At 37.5% G+C, this 19153-nt stretch overlaps 1 protein-coding gene across 3 annotated transcripts in view; it reads right to left on the bottom strand.

Moving 5' to 3' along the window:
* CAP2 (cyclase associated actin cytoskeleton regulatory protein 2) overlaps window positions 1–19153 on the bottom strand; it is a 67444-nt gene that overhangs the window by 31323 nt on the left and 16968 nt on the right. For all 3 annotated transcript variants that reach the window (XM_021552986.3, XM_021552979.3, XM_021552992.3), the window contains one exon: window positions 3300–3377. In XM_021552986.3, coding sequence (XP_021408661.1) covers window positions 3300–3377 — 78 coding nt within the window. The remainder of the gene's footprint in view (window positions 1–3299; window positions 3378–19153) is intronic.

The raw sequence follows: 19153 nt of genomic DNA, 5'->3' as shown, positions 1-19153 counted from the left end.
TTTCAGAATGTTTTGTGAAGGTTTATGCTAAAACCTGTCCTCTGAATAGCCCAAGCAACATGCAAACATATGGTCTCAAAATATCTTTTTAAACAACTTCTTACAGATGACAGCAATATTCTAATTTATTTTCCCATCTTCTCTGCGCTCTCTTATAAATGCATATATTCTTTTATACTATTTCTAGTAGTAAACAATTTATAACAGACACTTTTTGTTCGAATGTTAGAAGTTTTGCATCAGATAATAATTTTTAATAAGTAGATGGACTGAAAAATCCCATGTTGCTGAATGAGCCTGTATCTAGCAGCCATTAGCTGGGACATACACAAACAGGAATATCAACTGTGGTTTTGTCATGTGATCTCTTCCACTGCACATACAAATATAGAACATGACCATAAAAAGTAACAGAACATGCTCTCTGCAAAGTAATTTATTGCAGTTGATGCTAGATTGGTATGCCAGCTGGAATTACCTTCCTGGCTCCTACTATTTTCACATATTCAGATAATAAAGCCTGTGCACTGGAACAGATTCCAAATGAAAAAAAAAAAAATATTGACAAGCAAAACTCTACAAAAGCAACTTTTAGCAATCTTCACTGAAAATGTTTGCTAGTGACTCACAGCATGAATTAAAGAGTGAAATGAATTCTAGGACTTCACCTTTTTCAGAGAGAAAAAAATACCACTTTTTGATTATATACGTTTCACTCTTTGCTGAGCACAAAAATATCCAAGGCTTATTATAGATATAGGCGCTTTCTTTTTGTTTGAATTCCTTATTCATTAGTTTGTGAGCTGCAAGAGCTGAGCTAATTTATTTTTCCAGCTCATTTTCCCCTCCCTATTTTTTTTTTTAAAGGCACCATGTATGACATCCCAACCTGACAGGAACTCAGTAAATCCCCTCAGTCTCCACACCGCTGTCTCTGAATGTCTACAAAGCTCCTATGCCATAATCGCAACTCGCTGGCTCATTCACAGCTTTACATTATAAAGCAAACAGTCTAGACAGCTGAATGACAGAATTACTCTCTTTTCTGTTGCATTTATAGATATGCTGTCATCTTCATTTGCTTTTCTCTTCTCTGTGCATTCTGATACACTAATGATCAGCTTTCCTGTTTGGATTCCACACTGACTCCATGGCTCTAGGCTATAAATACAACCAGAGCCGAGATGACATCACAGCAATAAGGTCCTGGGGGAACAGGCCCAGGATGCCTATTTCTTTCCTTCTCCTGAGTTAGCTGGTGATTACCAGCTTTTTGAAAATGCTTAACCAATGTGAGTTTATAATATAATTTTTTTTCCTCATTGTCATGGAGATATAAAAAATCTAATGCCTGAAACCTCTCTGCAGTGGGGAAAAAAAAATTAAATTTGTATAAAATAGGCAGCCTTCAATTATTTTCAATCTGTCCATAGTATAATTGAGTGTATCTGTGCAAAAAAAAAAATACACAAAGAAGAGAAAAATATGGACAACAATATGTGTTTTCATATCTATAAAAATGTGTAGCTAACAGTCTTTAAAAAAACCCAAAAAAACGCAACTGGACTGGGTTTGCTCTCACTGATAAAAAGAAACTTGAGTCTGTAATATTCCTGGTATTTTAACTTTGGAATGATGTGTACACACATATCACGTGGCACTTCCTCTGTGCTAAAGGATAGTTAAATGATAAAAGTGTACTTCAACAAGCTGCAGAAATCTATGCAGGCCTGGTAATGTGCAACTAAGACATACAGATATGGATGGCCAGCTCTGCTGATGTTTATGACAAGGCTTCTATTATTTGTTGCTTTTCTTAATGCTTCTGTAACCATCATTCTAGATTGCTGGAGAATCTCTTTTTTCCTCTACTCTGTTGTTTGGGTTTTTTTTAGCATGTTTTTTGACATTTTTCAATGAAAATTTCTAAACTTGATAGTTGAAAAATCTCAAACTTGACCTCTGACTTGAGGTCAGAATGTTATAAGGGTAGGAGTAGGGGAAGCCATTGCCATTCTCACTGGAAAAGCAGAGAAAATCCTACTGATAGCCTATCAGCACAGGAGGCCAAACCAGGACCCAAAGCTTATTCTTGTACCAGAGCTGGGACAATCCCAACACTTCAGAACATTGCATTACGTTATGGGCCATCAGAAACTGATCACTGGGGAATATTTTACCTATGAACATGTAGAATTTTGTGGGCCACTGGGTGCAATTGTACTCACAGCCAATATAAATGACTGCTCGAGGCCTATACCAATGGGAATTTTGCCTGTTCTGTGTGAGCCATGACCCACTTTTACTCCCAGAGATCAGGGACAGCTGGAAAAACAACTGATCCCTTCTTGCTTGGAACTCTGGAGTCTACCACTGAATATCTATGGGCTTTTTGTTTTTCTTTTCCTTGAGTCCCCTTGCCATTAAAACATAGTGATTAGAAAAACTTCTAATTTGTGTCTCTAAGAAAAATAGTGACACCAAAACTTCAATAAATTATACCATGTACAGAGAGTTCTGATTTGCAAAAATGGATTTTAATGCACTTTGGAGCAGGGAACTAGTGGAAAAAGGCAGAACTGAAGGCCATTATGAGACTGTGCAAGGGAAGACTTAATTCTTTGCATATTCCAAGGAGGAAGGTTCAAGGGTGGTCCCACAGAAGAGCTAACTGCTATTCCCAGGAATGATAAAGTGCTATTGGCCCTCAGCCTTCTAGAAACTACAAATGAGATTCATAACAACTCCACAGCTTCCCTGAGCTTTCTAGTGAGCGGAGGATTTAAATAGTTGCCAGTGAAACAAGTATATAAATCAACTTGATAAAAGTTTATTTTTCATTTTCTTGACAGAATGCTTTGCCTTCCTTCCAGAATTGGCCTAACCTGGACCTCAGTTTGGGGAATATTGAGTGCATGGGCTAATACTGGTTTTTCTCTCACTAGCTTATACCCTGATTTCAATGTCTACCTCATAGCATCCCTGGGGAGCTGGCAAATATCCATTCTATTCCACGGCACTTCCAGCTTCCAGAGAAAGACAGATCCCACTTAAAAATGTAAAGTGGACAACTCCTTTGCTTTCTTCAATGATCTTATATGCATTAGTACAGAAAAGGTTCTTAACTCCAGACCATGGCTTTCTGATTATTACAGCACCATGCTTATAAAAGTGAAAGCAAGCCCCCAAGTGCACTGTATAAATAAAGGAACAAACAAAGCAAATGCAGGATCGATAACATACAGCAACACAGACTTTTTCATACAGTGCCTCTTGACACTCCATGTCACTTTCCTTACCTCTGGAGGCTCTTGACATTGAGATGCTAACAGCAAGAAAGATCTCTGCGCTTGGAAAGCAGCACGTACCATCTCTGCCTGTAACAAAAGGAGGAATATAAATTAAACCTTAGCCTGTAACCTCCAATGCCTCTTCGTGGCAGCTGAAAGTCAAGTGTGACAGCTCAAATCTTCCTTGCTGCTTCTCGTCTAAATCACAGCAATACTGACTGGAAGAAATGTATTAAAGCAATAGCTTAGCTATAATTTTTTTTTTACACCTATGGTTAAATTCCCTATCTTCTTCAGACAGGAAATAAAATGAGTTGATAAGCAGGCTTCTAGTAATAATTCCTACGTTTAGTCATGGGAGGACTTAATTTTAACACTTCAGAGTATGTCTAGGCATTTTAATGGTGATGCTTATACCCAAGTGCATGGCAAGAACTTATTACCACTGCGAACAGCAATCTGCAAGCTTTGTGTTGAACTGCAGCTTAGGCTGTGGTGATGTTCAGGATGAGTTGAGCTTGGCACATTTGCTGAGGGACTATGCTGTAATTCCTTCCTTGTCTGTGATCTGTGGGCACACTTGATGGCCGTGAGAGATGGTGGCTGAAGGTTTTTGGGCAGTTTTCTACTCACAGAACTCTAGCATTTGGGTTAGAGCTGCACCTGACAGAATGCTTTTGTTTCACCAGTTTGGATGGGTCATAAATCTCTACTAGTTTTCAAATTTCTGGTCTTTTTCATTTATTTGAACCATATACATTTTCTGTACATTCTTATTGATATACACTGATTTGAATTCAGATGATACTGATTCCAATATCACCTCTACCTCATACAGGTGGAGGAGTAGTGACTAGGAAAAAGCATTACTGGTATAGAAAAGAATTATTCATAACTAGTATATAATTCTAAATACAAACCAAGCCAAACCAAATTAAGTTAACCTAATATGAATAGGTACATTTATAATCACTTTATGAAAGGGTTTTTCCTTGGGGTTTTTTCAATCTAAAAAGAAAACAAGGTAATTATATATACAGACCCATGTGGATGCAACATAAATACATAAAAGTCAGGAAATTTGATGTTGTAGCAAAAGTAAAACAGCTAAATTGTGTTTATTCGTCTTAAAATGTGATGGCATGAATAAAACATAATCTGTTAGGATGAAAGCCACTGCAAGGAAGATGGTAAAAGAGACCCAGCTTGGGCAGTATTTGGGGAGAAAAGGATAATATGGTCTGACAGGCTGAGATTTGGAAGGGTATAACTATCTCTATAAATAGATAAAGAAATAAATAATAAGGGAAACCTAAATTTTCCAGCCAGAGACATAAATACCATCAATAATAGAAAGGTTTAGATATTCTTAGACATTTCAGATGACTTTTTTTTGGGTACAGAAATTCATAAAACAACAACATGTGGGTTATTTTAAGACTGGGATGGGGTTTTATGTATGTGAGGAGAACCTTGTATAACAGCTGAGAAAAAGCTGATATTCCTGAGAAGGAAGCAATTATGAATGAATTCAGTGCTTCTTAGATTGCAAGATGGATAAAAATAAATCTGTAACTAAGGCTTGGTATATGGCAAACTTTTAGAAAAATCAATCAAAGAAGATGGTTGCTCTCAGGAACTTAATGATTTGAAAGGAGGAAAGGATGGATTTACATTGAGAATGGAAATAATCTGTGTGCACTGGGCAGGAGAGAGAAATTGTAGGAAAGGGATAGAGTCTCTAAATTAACAAATAATGAAAGCAATATACTAAGAATAGGTACAAAATCCTCACAGAGTGAGAGGAGGCCTGGATTATCAAGCAGAACTTTTCAGGCACTGTAACACATACAGTGAAGGAATGATGGATACAGACTTTTTTGAACTGTACCTTGTATGGGAAAGTAAAACAAAGACGTATTTTTTTAGCTACTGGAACAATAAAGAAACAAAGCAATGAAGTGAAGCCCTGACATTGCTCTGAAGGGCAAGTTTGGTACGTCTGCATTATTTTTGATGTATAGATTATCTGTTGCTGAATAACATGCTCTTCCCTAATTTCAAGGAAGTCTATGTACATAAGGATATTGAAAGAGTAGCCAAGGAGAATGATGGCAAATCAATGGGAATTACATTATTTGAAAAGGAAGTCAAGTATCTGCAGCTCAGTGACAGAATCGCTGGGTCCATATTATCTTTTTTCCAGACTACTGAGGACACTGGCAGATGGAAGCACAAGTAGAAAAGATTTTAAATATATATTATTTGGAGATAGTACTAGATGACAGAAATACGCAATGATGGATTGGGCAAATATTCCCAAGAAGAGGGAGGGAATTTATGTCAAGTGATACCATGACTGCTAGCTTGACTTCAGCACCATGAACATTTAAACCAGATTTGAAACAAGTGATTAAAACACATGAAAAGGAAAAGCAGGAGAAATTACAATAGGATTACCTCTGGTTGAAATCATTATTTCTTAGACAAGGATAATGTGCCAGATCTAGTATATCTGGGTATCATATAAAATGCTTATTGTGGGTCCTCATGGGAAACTCACACTCTGAGTGGAAATGGCACAAATTAGATTTAAAATTCTTCAGTTGGATAAGAATCTGGATAAGCAGAGGCAATAATAAGGTATATTACAGATGGTGTTACTTGAGAGAAGGAAAGTTGCTAGGTTGTGTTTCTCAGGGATTAATTATTTTAGGAGCAATCAATATGTTCCTTAGTGTCATAAGAGCAAGAATCAGGTGTGCACTCATAGGATTCTTGGGCAACCCAAGGTTAGGAGATTTTAACACAGTCAAGAAGGACTCACTCATCACTTAAGAAGACTAAGACAATTTTGCTGGCACAGATAATATGAACTGGATAGAATTATCAATCCTTCTGGTGCCTCTTTAAAACAGTGCATAGTTCTGGGTGTAAAATGGAACTGATTAAATGGAAATGCTGAAGACTGGAAAATACAAGTATAAAAGCCAGGAAGGTGGCTTTGTGAAAAGAACGTATGCAGTTCTACAGATGATGTGACAAAGTATATTTAGTAGATCTACAGAAGTGTTAGTACCATCAGAGAGACCCTCCCCTGGAATTGTGTGCACAGAATTAACACAGTCACCTGTGTTAAAAAAAGGATGAGCTTAAATCAGAGTTGATGATGAGACAAGCTACTTGGATTTTTAAAGCAACAAGTAACTGTCACATGAAGATAAAATCTGAGTTTCACTTATTTTTCTTAGCAATAAAGTGCCTGAGGAGTATAATTCTTTCTCACAGACAATGCAAATAGTAGAAAACAAAGAAAATGGTAGTGTCATCACACAATCACAGGTCTGAAAACTGGGCCATGAGTAAATGTGGTCTCAAATTTATAAGATTTGATACACAGCAATGCAAAATGTGAAATTCAGAAGGGATCCTTCAAACTCCAAGAGGCAGCATTATTTTAAGACAGATCTGATCAAACAGATCATAAACATGAGAAAAGAGTCCTTAGATATAGAAAGTTAAGATTGTTTATTGAGTTCTTGAACACAAACTGAACTGTAACATCAATGAGGTTTGAAAACTGTGCCTGTCTGGCACTTTGTCTACACTGCATAAAATACACACTTTTGGGATCCCAGTGGTCACTATGGAGGCTGGAGAGGATTTTTTTTTCTCCACTCTGAGTGCAAAGTAACAACTGGTTTCTTGTCTCATTGCTCATTTCTTTTTGATGAAGCACTGGAATTTGGTCAGAGCTGGAGGCAGACCATTGGATGATACACACTGATGTTCCTAAAATACTGACATTCCTTGACTATGCCTCTTATGTGCGTGAAAACTATTGTTGGATGTGGAATCAGAACTGTATTACTGTATTACTCCAGAACTGTATTATTTCTCCTTCTCTAGTGCAGAGTGTGGCCAAGGCCACTTTCTCAAAATGTCTGGGAACTGTCTTTAAGAAATCTTGTGCTATTGAGTGCACGCAAGGCATAGATAGCACTCTTTTGAGTTACCTGTGCTACATTTAAATGGTGGCTTCTTGCATTTTTCTGTTATCCAAAATTTATTACAAGACATTTGTAACATTCAGTTGTCAGTAGACCATATCTTGATTGTGAGGCTTGTGCTATGCACCCAAAATTTATCCACTCCCAAAAGCCTTTAACTGTGTAGGGATCAGAGCAGCCAGATCGCTCATCTTTCAACATAAATCTTAATAAAACAATCATGCTAACACAGTATTTGCATTTCACAAGAGAATTTTATAAGAATTCAGTGACTTCCTTCTTTCTGCAACAGCATTAAAAACAGCTTTCAGAGTTTTACTGCTTCTGAGCATGCCTTCTTTGCCTGCATCCCTTCAAAGCAACAGAAGAGCTTCTTCTCATTAAGAATGCATTCGTTCAGTCTATCACCATTCCACTTCTTTTGTGTAGTCTTTCAAACATTACACTTCATCATTACCTCCTTGTGCTTAGCAGCTAGGCTGTATAACTAAGCAGGCAGCACTACAATTTTGGAGGGAGGTGACTCTTTCATAAGACCCCCCCCTCCCCAAAAACCAGCAAAGACTAATGAGTGAAAACACACCAGAGGGGATCTTTCTCAACAGCTTATGTGGCTCAGACAAGACTGCTACAGAACAAATCAGCTGCAACTATTTCAGTTATATTCTATTATAGTAATGAAGCTTGAGTATCAAAAATAGTATAGGAATAATGAGTAAATTTATCAGAGTAGAGTACACTACCAACTTGCACACATCTATCTGCACACAAAAATGGACATGTTTTGGAGCAACAGAAAATTGACATCTGAAAACTTTGGGTAATCCTTTTGGCATTCTTGGGATTTCACACAGACACATCAATCATCAGACAGATTCCTCAGATGAGGTGAATATTTTGAAGGAAGCAAATTCCTCAAAGCATTTCCTACTTTGCTTTTAGCAGTTTGTTCTAGAGGTTGGAGGAGATCCCTGTGACTTTGGACCTGAATTCCAGGACCATGTGGAGTTCCATGCACCACCCCAATTTCCCCACTGGTAAAGTGTGGAACAATGCACCTTCATCCTTCACCTCAGGTCTGTTTGACAGCTGACTCAGGTGACCAATATGGCTGGAAGAGCTGAAGTTTGACACGTGTGCCGTGACAGCCCAGTTCCATGTTGTGGAAACCTGTGGCTGACTACAGTGAGTGATCTCTGTCGCCACTGCAGTAACAGCACAGACTGGCCTCTTCTCAGTTAAGCCTGTGGAGGTTAATGGAGGAATCATATGTATTTAGAAATAACCTTTTAAATAGCAACTGGTTTAACCTTCTCTGTCATAACATAATACCAACTTTTGATATTTGTCAGAAGCCACTGCTTGAAAAATGGCCAGTGGCTCTCTGAGAGATGTCTAATGAAGACAATGCTGCTGACCCACTTGAAGGAGCATGAGTACAAATTCCACTCAAACTTGCAGTGTTTCAAACTGAGTAGATGTAGATGCAAGGGACCTGCAGCTAAAATTTCCAGTTTGCTTTGCTGAGGTTCAGTTCTCCAGAGCACATGGATCTGCCTCTTTCCCATTTTAAATGTTCTGTTCAATCTAAGTTGACCTTCACTCTGCAAGTACCAATAAAGATAAATATTATTTATGTGCCAAGCAAGCTAAAAGAACAAACAGGCACATGCACTCAGATCTCAAGTTACATGTAAATTCACTAGTTGAAAAAAAATAAAACTAAATAGAAATATGAGAAACAAACATAACATTTCCTAATGAAATTTTAGTTCAGAAAATTACCCTACTGACCTTATAATATTAAGTTTGTCAAATGTTGCTGTATTTAATACCGTATTTCCTCAAAATCAAAGCATTTGAAAGCACAGTGTAAACATCAGAATCTACTGGACTTCTGTTGGAGAATATTACACATTTGCTTATATATACATGCTAACATTAACAGAGATAATTAGCAAATCAAAATACAGTTCTACATAGTAAAAAGGACACAAGGGAAAAATGGGATTTAGTGGTCCTGAGTTCAAAATCTATTTTCAGCAGAAATAATTATGGGTCCTTTGAATCTAGCAAAAGACAGAATGACTGACTGTAGCTGGAGTTTCATTGACCCCAGCCTTTCTCTATAGAGGGACAGCACTACCAGAAGAAGAGACTCAGTTTGTCTTTTACATTTTGCTTTCAAAAGCCTCTTCAAAGTGAAGTGGTAAAGTGGCTGCTGGTTTGAAGGGAGAGGAAAGAAATGGAAAAAGAACAGAGTTTAAGTTAAGATGGGACTGCTATAGAAACCACCCAGGCAAGCGAAAGAGACAGTATTTATTTTGAACAGCTAATTGGTTGATAGAGATTTTAAAAAATTGGACCAAGCCTTAAAGAGTCACTGGCAGTTCGCCAAACAGAGCACTTTTTACTCTGGAAAATGAAAAGTAAAAAAGAAAAAAACTGTCACCTTTCTCTCACTGGTCCATACAGAAAACAGGGTTGAAATTCAAGTCAACATTTAGTCAGTGGGAGATTTGCCATTGGTTTTCACAGAACCAGACACCACCTGAGATATTTTCTGTTCTACTTTCAGACATATATATTGACTACCAGCAATTAGATGTCCCCTATACTGAGTTTTTTTGATGTTTTTCAGCCTTTATGGCTATGTCTATATTAAAAATTTTTTGTTAAAATTTCTCAGCATTGCTACAGTCAGTACAGTACCAATCAGTGCTATCAATTGTATCGGTGCTGGTCTCTCTGGATGTTTCTATCTGCCAGTGTATTAAACACTGCATCATCTAACTGTGCACAGTATTACTTGTTTCAGAGTAGCATCTATATCTCAGTTAATTAACTTCAATTTTTTGTAAACTTCACTGTGACTTAAACCACTCAGAGCTCTTACTTCTGGTGGAGTTCAAAGCATACTGTTCTTTAAGATCTCTCAGTGCTAATTAATGATGTATGATGGATGGAATAATTTGGGGTAGATTTTTGCTGCCATTTTATTTTTCCATTTGAAACATGAAGTGTATAGATGAACTGGAGCAAAGCAATATTTAAAGCCACAACAGTTGTTTTTACATTAATTTCAGTATTATTGCCTTGGGTAAAGAATATACATGTTCTGCACTGTTTGCACCAATAAAGTTTGCTACAGCGTCCCAGAATTTCCTCTAAACTCTCTCAGTTTTGAATGACATGTGTTTTTCTGATTGATTTCAAGGGACTGTTAAGTTTAAAAGATAATGAATACTATTTAAATGTCAGCTTTGTTAAGTAATTAATTATTATTAGTAGCAGAAATAGTCAATTATTTTGTTCATCTGTCACTGCTTCAAACGGATATAAATATTTTGCTTTAGGGCCATTGCAAGCTACTTATTACTGCCAAGTGAAGCAATAGGAGATCATATTCTCCAAAAACATCTCAAATAACCTTTGCCACCCATAAGAGAGAAGAACAAGACCAGACCAAAACTATTGACTAGCTGATGCTGTCCTAAAGTTCAGGCTGCTTTCTTATCTTCTAGATTCACAAATTCTTCATTAATCTCTTTGACAACAGTCAAAAATCTATGACTCTCTTGACCTCTGTTCATTTCAGCTTTTACAGAGAAGTTCCAAAAACAGATGTGATGTAATATTAGTTAGAGATTCCAGAAGATTCAGCATAGAAAAATACTGAGAATTGTGTGCATAAATAAAAAGTCCACTAATTACTCAAGAAGACTAAAGTGTTGGCGGTTTTACAACACCTTTCTTTTCTGAGCAGTTTTGAAAATGTTCAAGAATTCAAGTTTGCCATTTCCATTGCAGATTTCTGCAAAGGGCCAAGACACCTGATGGAGATTTCCAAGCCATCTCACTGCACAGCACACAGCCATGGATTTCCATTTAAAGGTCTCCACATCAGTAGAAGTAAAGGATGCTATTATCACATTGCAGCACCTGATCTAGATGTAAGCACCTGGTCCCTGGTGCTTCTCTATAGACCAGACACAGCTACAAAATTTTTTGTCAGCTGTGCGGGATTTGTGCTTTCATTTTCTGCCTCTGTAATATATCATTAGTGATTACCATAGAAACAAACAACAGATAAAAAGAGCCAAACATTTTAAAAATAAGAATAAAACCACCGTAAGAACAAATGGCTTTTCTTCATCGCTAAAATATCAGGCCACCATTGTTGGCTGGAGTTTCTAATAACCAAAGACTGTCAATACTGTATGTTATGTGAGATTTGACCTGCCTCCATTTTGTTAAATAACCCAGGACTCCTGAGGTAAAAGGCTTTTCCAGGGGGAATACATTTAAATATTACATGAATATTCTTTGTATCACATGTCAAAGATTATGCCATGACAAAATGGTATATTTTTTTTTTGTAATCTGTATTAGGGAGAGTAGACAGAAAGCACCCCAACCTGTACAGGGAGGAAGTTGGCCACAGTCTTCCTGAGAGCTCTTACAGCTCTTCATCCTGACTAGCCTACAAAAAAAAAGCAGGTTTCTCTGAGAGTGGTGTCAAAGGGAAACCAGCTCAGTTCAGGATTTCACCAAAGAAGAGAAAGGGGGGTACATTAAAGTTTCACAGCCCTTTGAAGCCTTTAGTTTCTCCTGCTACCTGGAGCTTCATTATGCATCTCTGAAAAAGTGTATTACTTCTTTAAGTAAACAGAAACTGCATACAGTGCACTGAAGTAATGAAGTCTAAACTTCGTTATTACCAAGATCAACAGTTTTTTAAATTCGGGTGCCATTTTTCTTTCCCATGAACATCTGAGCTCAGTTCTTTGGAGGACCTGGTTGCCAGTGTTGAGGAACTATTCGTGGAAAGATCTCATTTCCCTGAGGAAAATGTATTTCCTCCATGGAACACATGTTTTAAGCCAGAACCTCAGAGACCCACAGAGATCTTGGGGCCTGCAGGTCTCATTGTGATCTGCACAAACATGCTTTTGCTGTGCTGGTTGCAGACACTCTGGTTATTTCTCTGATGGGCTGCTTTGCCCCTGAGGCTGCTGCTAAGCACCCCCACTCTATCACCAGCTGTTCTGTCAGAAGCCCTTCTCATTAAAGGTCCAAATAATCCATAGAAAGGAAATTTCAGAAAATACTTTAAAATTTCACAGGCCTTAAATGTGTCCCTGATTTAACAAATACAAGTTCTAGGAAGTTCAGATGCTTCTCTCTGTAAATTAAAAAGGTTATAGCACTTCTTAAGGTTTTACTTCATAAATATTCTTCTAACAGTTATCGCTAAGCAGCCTTCTGAAAAAGTGATTTCTTGACTTTGTCTGACAATGTTCCTGATAAAGACTGGAGACCCACTGATTTCTAAGAAATTCTACTACCTTTAGAGAGAAAGCTTGGACAAATCGATTCTTATATGGAAAAGACTTTTTTGTATGTTCTCTCATGCACTTCAAGACAACTGGTGACATTGCCGCCTCACTCTGCAAGTAGTCCCGTTGAGCTCTCTGAAAGCAACTCAAAGGCTAAAAGTGCCAAAACTTGTCTCTATGTAAACTCCCACTTTCATCACCTTGAAAGAATCCCAGGCGCTCAACCAAAATTTGCTAACCTGGAAGTTAGTTCAAAACTTAAAGCTCAGACATCTATAGTAGTATTTTAGTATTTCTTCCGACCTGAACCGTATTTGCCTTTTCAGAGGTGCTAAATAACAAAAGCCTAACATGTACTTGGAGAGGAAACCTCAGCCTCACTGAAAGGCAAGAATGTGATTAAAAAGCAGATCAGAACCAAGGTGTTTTTTAAAACAGAACATGCATTAAAGCAACAAGAAAGAAATATTTCAGCCTCAAAGTTCTACATAAAGATGCTTAATGAATCTTTTTACGGCATCTCTGGAATAAAACACATAATTAAACTTATGAAACTCTGCACCAATATTTAAACTGCTTTGCAATGCAGATTAATTGTGGAAAAACATAGTTCCATTTATGGGTGTCAGTAGACTAAAAGAAGTTAGGAATGACAGTGACATGATTTAATCTATCCTAATGGACTCTTCAACATTCAGAAATGTGACTATATTGATAATGCAATTCATACTGGATAAAAAGAGGCAATGCACGTTTGTGGCCACATTATACCCTCATCACTTCTGACAGCACTCCCAGCTTATTTAAAACAACATTCAAACTGCACACTGGTTTCCCTTGTGGCTTAATTCTCATTATTCACTGAACTCCTTTTTACTAGAAACTGACTGAAGAGCCAGATTCTGAGCTCATTGTTTGATTTTTTTGCTGATGACAATGAACAGCCTTCTCAGTTTCCAAGCCCAGCATTTCTATACACTCAAAACAGTTGCAACCAACTAGCAAAATAAAAGCAGGTCAGGGATAGGGAGGCAGATGAGTGAAAAGAGTGTACATGTGCTCTTCAGAAAGAATGAGACTGAAAATTATAAAAGACTTACTCATAGCATGTAGCAACAAATGACATCATTCAAGCATTTGTCCCAAAACAGAAAAAGAAGGGGAAAAAATAATTCATATTTCTCAGATTGAAACAAAAGGGTTTAAATTATGTTACTACTCCAACTCATATTTTCACTAGAGAAATAAGAACTATGAGCACCAGTAAAAAAAATTTTCAGTTGCAAGAGTTTCATGCTGTCTTAATTTTTCTGATGGTCAAGAAAGTGTAACTTGGCAGTGGTTCACTAGAAATTACTGCTGTGAGAACCACACACTTCACTGTTGTGACCTTGAGTATCTGAGATGACTGTCACCTACGCTCTCTAGATACTGGACTGCTTTGAATCAGAGAGAAAAATAAAAGTCTGATTACCTTACCAAAGCTTCCACATGGACCCTGGCTCTCTGCCAAGTCCATATATCCAAGCCTCCCTAATAAGTTTTCTCCTGACTTTACAAGAGCAAGTGTCCTAGGCAATGGCTTTGCAACAGGCTCATGGAGACACTCTCACACTGTTTGTGGCTGTGAGTGTAGGTGGTTCACACTCCAAAGCCATCTGTGATTTAGCTCGTTCTTTTAGCCATGTAATTTTATCACCTTATGATTTTTGGTTAAGCTGACGCAGTGGTTTTCAACTTGTGGAACTCTTATGCCTCTAGTCTGTACACTGCTTCTCCTGGAAAATGACCAAGAAAAACTGGTTTCCTGCCAGTTGACTCAAATATTCTCCTAAAGGGCTTCAATGAAAAAATTTTATAGGGATAACAAAACTAGCATGAGCTAAAGCATATGATCAGTTCTGACTTTTACTTCAAATGGCCAAAAATGCAATGTATGCCTTGATTAATTGCTTCACTCATTAAGTAAATTGATTGGTAAAACATGGACCTTTTATATCTAGTCTGAACACTGAATATTATTCTGAATTAATCTGGTCAATCAAAGAACCCTTCACGATCATATTTTTTTCATAAGATCAACTTATCTAACATTTTCTTGGGCAAACATGATGGATTTTCCTTTGTTTTCATACTGCATATGAAGTTTCGCCACTCAAATCATTATGATACCTTTTTCTAGCATCCTTGGGAGATCAGAAAATCCCATTGTACTGAGTAACCATATACACATAAAATCCTTTTTTTTTTTTAGGTCTTGGTCTAAAATGGCCTGTAATGGTCCCTGATCAACTGCACTACTTTGAAATCAACTGTTTATGGATTAAGTCAGGAACTACTCCATATGCAAAGAAAGCCCATAAAAACAGGTTGTGAATAACTCCTGACAGCCTTGAATGTTTGTTTCTGATTTCTTATGTTTCTGACTAAATGCCATATGGAATGTTCTCATTATATATTCTCACCACTATCCCCCCCTAAATTTACAGGTGCATGTTTCTTGTGCCAGCAATACACAACTACAAGCCCAGTATTGGCCACTGTGGCATTTATTTTTCAATACTTGTTTGACTTTTATCTCTTCCTTGCCTTTTGAAATAATAAGAAAAACAAGTGTTACTTACTGCAATGTCAGTGTCAAGAAACTAACAGCCTGATCCAGGACCCATCAATATTGTTGGAAAACCTCCCACTCTTTCAGGGGGTGGTGTTCTAGACTTGGAATGGACAGATCCTTCATGCTCAGGAGGCATCTTTATTCCCAAACAGGTGTCTTACAGTCCAACAGGTGCAAGCATGTCTGCATACCACATGCTCTTGCTTCAATAAATCCTGCTTGTTTTGCAAGCCAAATTCAATCCCTAGGCCACATAGGAAGTTCTCCTTCAGAACAGAGCAATCAAAAGCTGTAAAACTCCTAGAAAAGTCAGGTTTTTCTAAACTAACCTCGAAATTAGCCTCTTGGCTAAACTGTATATATTGCATTTACATCTTTCTTCTCCTATTAAAGTGAATATTCTTTATTCCTCATGTGATGAAGTATCTTGTAGTACATATATAGGGTGAGAAACAAAGCTGAATTAGCATTACAAAATCACTTTAACACTGACAGATTTCCAAGGCTGCTGATTTTATTATCCCTTTTGGTGGACAGCACTACCATTTTCTACGCTCTGAGATTCTTTCTCTCAGTTGAGTGCACTTTGTACACTGTCAAAAATATCTGTCTTTTTATTCTTTTTTTTATGTATTCCATTTTGCCCAGTCCTGCAGCAGCACCTTGGTTTGGTGTTTATTCCATGTAGCAGAAAATATCTCTCACAGAAATGCAAAGGCAGCCTGACAGCAAGCTTCTCTTCGGGCTGTTGACATCATCCTCCTCTCTGAGCTCTAATTCAACTTTCAACACAATGCCTAAAACCGCACAGCATCTGAGCACAAAAGATGAACACGAGAGTACACTTGTGCATTCTGTTGCCCTGTAAGCAAATTGCCTTTTGTGAATGAGGAATCAGTCAAATAATGGGTTTGTTAGTCTGCATTTTGATTAGCTAAGATAAAGTGCAAAAGTGGGGTTTTTTTGGAGTAGCATAGACATCAGCACATCCTGCTCAGCATCTCTCACATGAAAAGACAACATGCAGCTATTTCATGTGTCATAACTACTCTTTTGAAAAAAAAAAAAGAGGAAGGTAGGATTTTTTAACTTCACTGATAGTCCAAAACAGAGTGGCACTTTGCAAAGTGCATATATATCTCATAAATTGTATCTCCTGCTTTCAGCTCTCTCTTTATATTTACATGGACTTTACTGGGAAGAAGAGAAGAATGTCACTGCTTTCATGTAATGGATAAAGAAAATTAATTCTCTGGGCGTGTGCATACGACATTTATGGAGTGCATATTGCTTTCTCTGCTCACCATGACAAGAAACAAGTGCATGCACACAGAGAACTCCTGCAGATTGGATAATGTGCTGTGAATTACCTCTCGGTGCTACCTTGTTCATGCAGTCATACATGTAATGGACTGCATCCAAATTCTCTTCCAATAAGGAACAACTGAATTGCTGCTTGCTGCAGAATAAGGAGCAATTGCATTTCTGAATGCTCCAAACTCTTTGAGCTTTTGTTTTGAGCTCCACATTTCAGCAGCTGGAAGTTGATAGAAGAAAGGAGGGAAAAGGCATCCATATTTTTATAGCTTTCCATTCCAAGATAAATAGCTTGGATGAGAGAAGAAGGAACATAAGTGAATCACAGAGACAATCTGTTCTTTCTACTGGTGGGGTTAGGAGGTTAAAAGATTTTTACAAATAAACATTTTTTAAAAAGGCAAGTATTAGCTTATTTGTTTGACAGAAGGCTGCAATTATGCTCTGCTCTGTACCACACAAAATACTAAAATATGGAAATGTGAGGTTATCTATCCTTCTCTTGTAGAACCAGTACATTCTCTTCCTATCTTGATGTCTCATCTGGTACATTACTCAAATTTAAGCCAAAGTATTCCACCACTTGAGATAGCACATAAACAAAAATAATGTGAAGAAATTAATAATAAACACATTACAAAAAACTGCTTCTCGGCCTTCTAAAGTCTTGCTTTCTTTGCTTTGCCAAGGTGAAGAGCCCATCAAACCTGCTTGAACCCAGCTTCCTCTCTGGGACACAATCTAAAGGTAGACCTATGTCTTCCACAAGCAGCTCATAGTCATCCTTAACACATTTTCTGCAGTGCTAGATTCATGGCCTATGCTGTAAAGTCACAATCTGTTTTATACTGATTTTGAATTTCCCTCATTCTGACAGAAAGACAATTTTTGGTGTTGGCACATATGGTGAATCAGCTTTAGGGCTGTTACAGCATGTAATGGTTGGTGACAGCCTCTGAGACACTGGTATGTCAGGCCAAAGACAGCTGCTTGGTAGCAGTCCTGGCCACATTCACTCTTTCACTGACTTCACATGCTCTGTAGTTATGACATGGACAGCAGAAAGTGGTTTCATAAAATCTGTGCCTGTAGGGGACTTTGCATTTCATAGAAATATCCATATAAACACCAGATCTTTATTCCACAGTGATAGAACAGGGAAAAGATCTTAGCTGGTTAGGGTAATTTGTTTTAAATAGAGTATGTAAAAGCCTAACCTTTCTCTCTGACTTTTAAAATGTGGTTGATTTTTTCACTGCAGTTGACCTCAGAGATTCACCCCTATACGTACTGTAATTTGAATGAGAAATATGTTGCTCTCAAGACTGAGCCTAAGTAGAACTCTGATAAACAAATCTTTGTAAAACCCACTGTGCTGCTGTGTTTAAGAGGGCCAGAAGCTAGCTATTAGTTTTTTTGTGGTTTGTTTGTTTTGTTCTCTTTTAACAGACTTTTTTAGAGTACAGCATGCTGAAAAAATAGGAACAAGGCTCCCCAACAGATACCAGTTGTATCTGAATTCTTCCTTTTGCCAGGCACACAAGCCACACAATCGTTACAGCCATCAGCACGAAACACATCATGTTAAATCCCTCATTTCTTTAGCATAATATGAAGTCTCTCTTTCTCTCATATTACCATTCTGGTCTGTCAGGTATGTGAGGTTTTTCAAGGCAACAGGTGTTTTTTGAAATAAAATACAACCTTCCTTCAGCTCATTATGTGAAAGAGACAGCAGCTGCAAGTATAATGCTGAGGACACATGGTCTATAGGACACCCAGAAGAAAAATACTCTTTGTTCCACTTGTTAAGGTAAAGCACAGATGTTGCTTCAGTGATAAGCATGAGCATAAGGCAACCACAGTCATAAATGTAGAATCTAAGATTTCAGAATATTTAGTAGGCTGCAGTCAGAATCACAAGTTTCTTTATGTAAAGAAAGCTAACGCACAGCTTGCATTACACTATCAACAGCAATATGCTAGGGACTGTCCAAAGACTTGGCTGACAAATTATTAATAATCTTTTATATGGACTCAGTTATGAGTATGAAATAATGCCAAATGCATAAATTAATACACTTACTGATTTAATGATTTAAACATTTACAGATAGTGTGTATTGAAACACTATTAAAAAGGGTTTAACAATTTAGAATGCTAAATGCAATCTCTTTCCCTGCTTAGTATTGGTCGTAAGACTATTTTTGTATCACTTAGACCTAAACTGTTGAGAAATCAACTGCAAAATAATGATATCTAATGAATGTAAAAACCAAGCTAGAATCAGTCCTTTCCAGGGAGCAATCCTCTGTTCAGTTAGGTTCATAATTATTCCTCCAACCCTCATTTATTTATTTTCCCCTAGTCTCTCTGAAGAACAAAGTACATATATTGTAGCTTACAGTATAATCATCTAGGCTTTTTCAAATAAAAAGAGAGTGCAGCATCTCCTTGGAAAACAAAGATTATCTAGGATTGCCAGGTCTCCTTACTCCCTCCTATTTTCTAGGCCTAACTAGGTCAGAAACTCTGTCCTACAAACCAGAACATGTAACACCACAGAAAAAAACACAGATC

The sequence above is a fragment of the Lonchura striata genome, chromosome 1, assembly GCF_046129695.1.
Source record: "Lonchura striata isolate bLonStr1 chromosome 1, bLonStr1.mat, whole genome shotgun sequence".
Lineage (NCBI taxonomy): Eukaryota > Metazoa > Chordata > Aves > Passeriformes > Estrildidae > Lonchura > Lonchura striata.
Note: the sequence above shows the minus strand (reverse complement) of the source record. Positions and strands in the feature narration are given on the sequence as shown.